Source organism: Salvia hispanica, chromosome 1, assembly GCF_029641045.1.
Source record: "Salvia hispanica isolate PSC_SH4W2 chromosome 1, Shi_PSC_v1, whole genome shotgun sequence".
Classification (NCBI taxonomy): Eukaryota; Viridiplantae; Streptophyta; class Magnoliopsida; order Lamiales; family Lamiaceae; genus Salvia; species Salvia hispanica.
Window position 1 is genome coordinate 48,316,391 of NC_142692.1, and position 2,362 is coordinate 48,318,752.

The 2,362-nt window shown below is 45.2% G+C and overlaps 1 protein-coding gene across 1 annotated transcript; it reads left to right on the forward strand.

Annotated features, from left to right (window-relative positions):
• The first annotated feature begins 533 nt into the window (after positions 1 to 533).
• Positions 534 to 2,027, forward strand: LOC125220075 (putative methyltransferase At1g29790). The gene has a single exon (XM_048122197.1). It carries the CDS (start codon positions 571 to 573, stop codon positions 1,894 to 1,896), a length of 1,326 nt encoding a protein of 441 aa, XP_047978154.1. The 5' UTR covers positions 534 to 570; the 3' UTR covers positions 1,897 to 2,027.
• Positions 2,028 to 2,362: the final 335 nt, after the last annotated feature.

Here is a 2,362-nt window from a genome sequence, read left to right on the forward strand (position 1 = left end):
AGATATAAATCGTGACAATAAAGGTGTGCTGAAATTTTTGGTACCTATTGCACAAAGACCAAACTATCGTACAAATTATATAATGTGATACAATTAACAGCTACGCAAGAAACGAAAAGAGAATATGGCCTTCCTCAATTCTTTTTTTTCATTTCGGTTGTTGTTGGTTCATCAACAAGTAACATTAATTTTATTCTCATATAATTAAAATATTAACACACTAGGCTTAATCAATATATGCATATGGATTGGATTCAACTCTAAAAAGTCGCGACGGAGTAGAAGCTACTATTTGTAATTTTAGTAAAATAAATGAGTGGACTTTTTGTAATGTTCCACTTCTTCAACTAGGCATAATAGATCTTAAATTGACTTCAAATTAAACATTTTTGTTTCTATCTATATTCTATATTTCATCTTAACCGGCAAAGTTTGCGGTCACATGCCTAACATTTTCCCAATCAAGTGTCTATATTTTTATTCCCCTTCACATTGTATATATATTTCATCTTAAATGCATTCATTGAGTGTGTAGTAAGTCCTATCTTGTTTTAGTGAGAGAAAAGAGAGATGGGAAGTGATGACTCCAATCCAAGAAAGCAAGCATTCCAACAATTTCAAGTCACATACATGCTCAAAGTAGTATTCCTAATCATAGTAACCAACCTCTTAACCCTCTACATTTTCACTACTCCTCACTCATACATTGATCACCCACTCTCAAGAATCTCCCAACTCCCCTTTTTTGACACCAAACTACTCCTCCTCAAGCTCAACTCCACACAAGACCAACTCATTGAAAGCCACTCCCAAATTGAGAACTTGCAAACTCAACTCAACTCAGCCCACCACCTACTCGAATCCCTCATCGACCACCTCAACAACCTCAACGGGAACCGACCCGGCGCCGCCTCCTATGCCGGCCTCCTCGACGACCTCCCGGACGAGGTCAGGCTCGCGACCGGCCCCCACATGCTCCCCCTCGGGAACACCCCTCGGATCGGGTCCGAGATCTACTCCTCGGTCGGGGGTGGGTGCCTAAACCACAAGCAAGACCTAGCAAAGTACATGTCATACGAAGTCGGAGGGCTGTGCCCCTCCGACGACGTATTCGCTCAAATACTAATGCTAAAAGGCTGCGAGCCCCTCCCCCGGCGCCGGTGCCACCCCCGGCAGCCTAAAAACTACGCGGAGCCGCGCCCGCTCCCGGGGTCCATGTGGGCCACCCCACCCGACACAAGCATCGTGTGGGACCCGTACACGTGTAAAAACTACACGTGCCTAATAGAGAGAAAAAGATTCCCGGGCTCCTACGACTGCAAAGACTGCTTCGATTTACAAGGCAGGGAGAAAACAAGATGGCAATACGACAACGGCGGACTAGACTTCGGGATGGATCAAGTCCTCGCAACGAAGGCGCCCGGAAGCGTGAGGATCGGGCTGGACATCGGGGGAGGGTCGGGGACGTTTGCTGCGAGGATGAGGGAGAGGAACGTGACGATCATCACGACGTCGATGAACTTCGACGGGCCGTTCAACAGCTTCATTGCGTCGAGGGGGCTGATCCCGATGCACGTGAGCATCTCGCAGAGGTTTCCGTTCTTCGAGAACACATTGGATATTGTCCATTCGATGCACGTGCTGAGCAACTGGATCCCGGATCCGATGCTGGAGTTTGCTCTGTATGACATATACAGAGTGCTGAGGCCGGGTGGGCTGTTCTGGCTCGACCGGTTCTTCTGCTTCGGGTCGCAGCTTAACGAGACGTACGTGCCTATGTTCGACCGGGTCGGGTTTAAGAGATTGAGGTGGAACACCGGGATGAAGCTGGATCGAGGCATTCAGAAGAATGAGTGGTACTTCTCTGCTCTCTTGGAGAAGCCCATCATCACCTGAGAAGGCCTATTTCTTTAGTTTTTTTTTTTTAAAAAAAAAATATAAGATTAAGATTTGTATTTTGATGAATAGAATTTTGTATTGCATTGAATCTCAAGTTATAATATGGGTGAATTTTGTGAGAAGTTCAATATAGGATGCACTTATGTTTTACATTATATTTATTGACAAGAAGTTATTGACACATAACTCTAAGGCCATCGATACTGAAGCACTTCTTGAGCACCCAATTTCAAGTACACGCCGCTCTCATTAACGGTCCACAAACACTCTTTTGTCCTAACACCTCTCCAAATCCTTGTCCGAATAAAAAAAAAATTGAATTTCCCATGCAACTTTCCCAAACTCAGATCGCACGTTGCAAAGCTCCTCTTCTCTACGATCCATGGACATTTGAATGATTGCAGGGAGCGAGGTTTGATGGTCGTGACGTCTCACACGAGCTATTGTAATCGTTAAGGAAAAG

Coding starts and splice junctions, on each gene's coding strand:
- LOC125220075 (XM_048122197.1), top strand. CDS start 571: ATGGGAAGTGATGACTCCAATCCAAGAAAGCAAGCATTCCAACAATTT.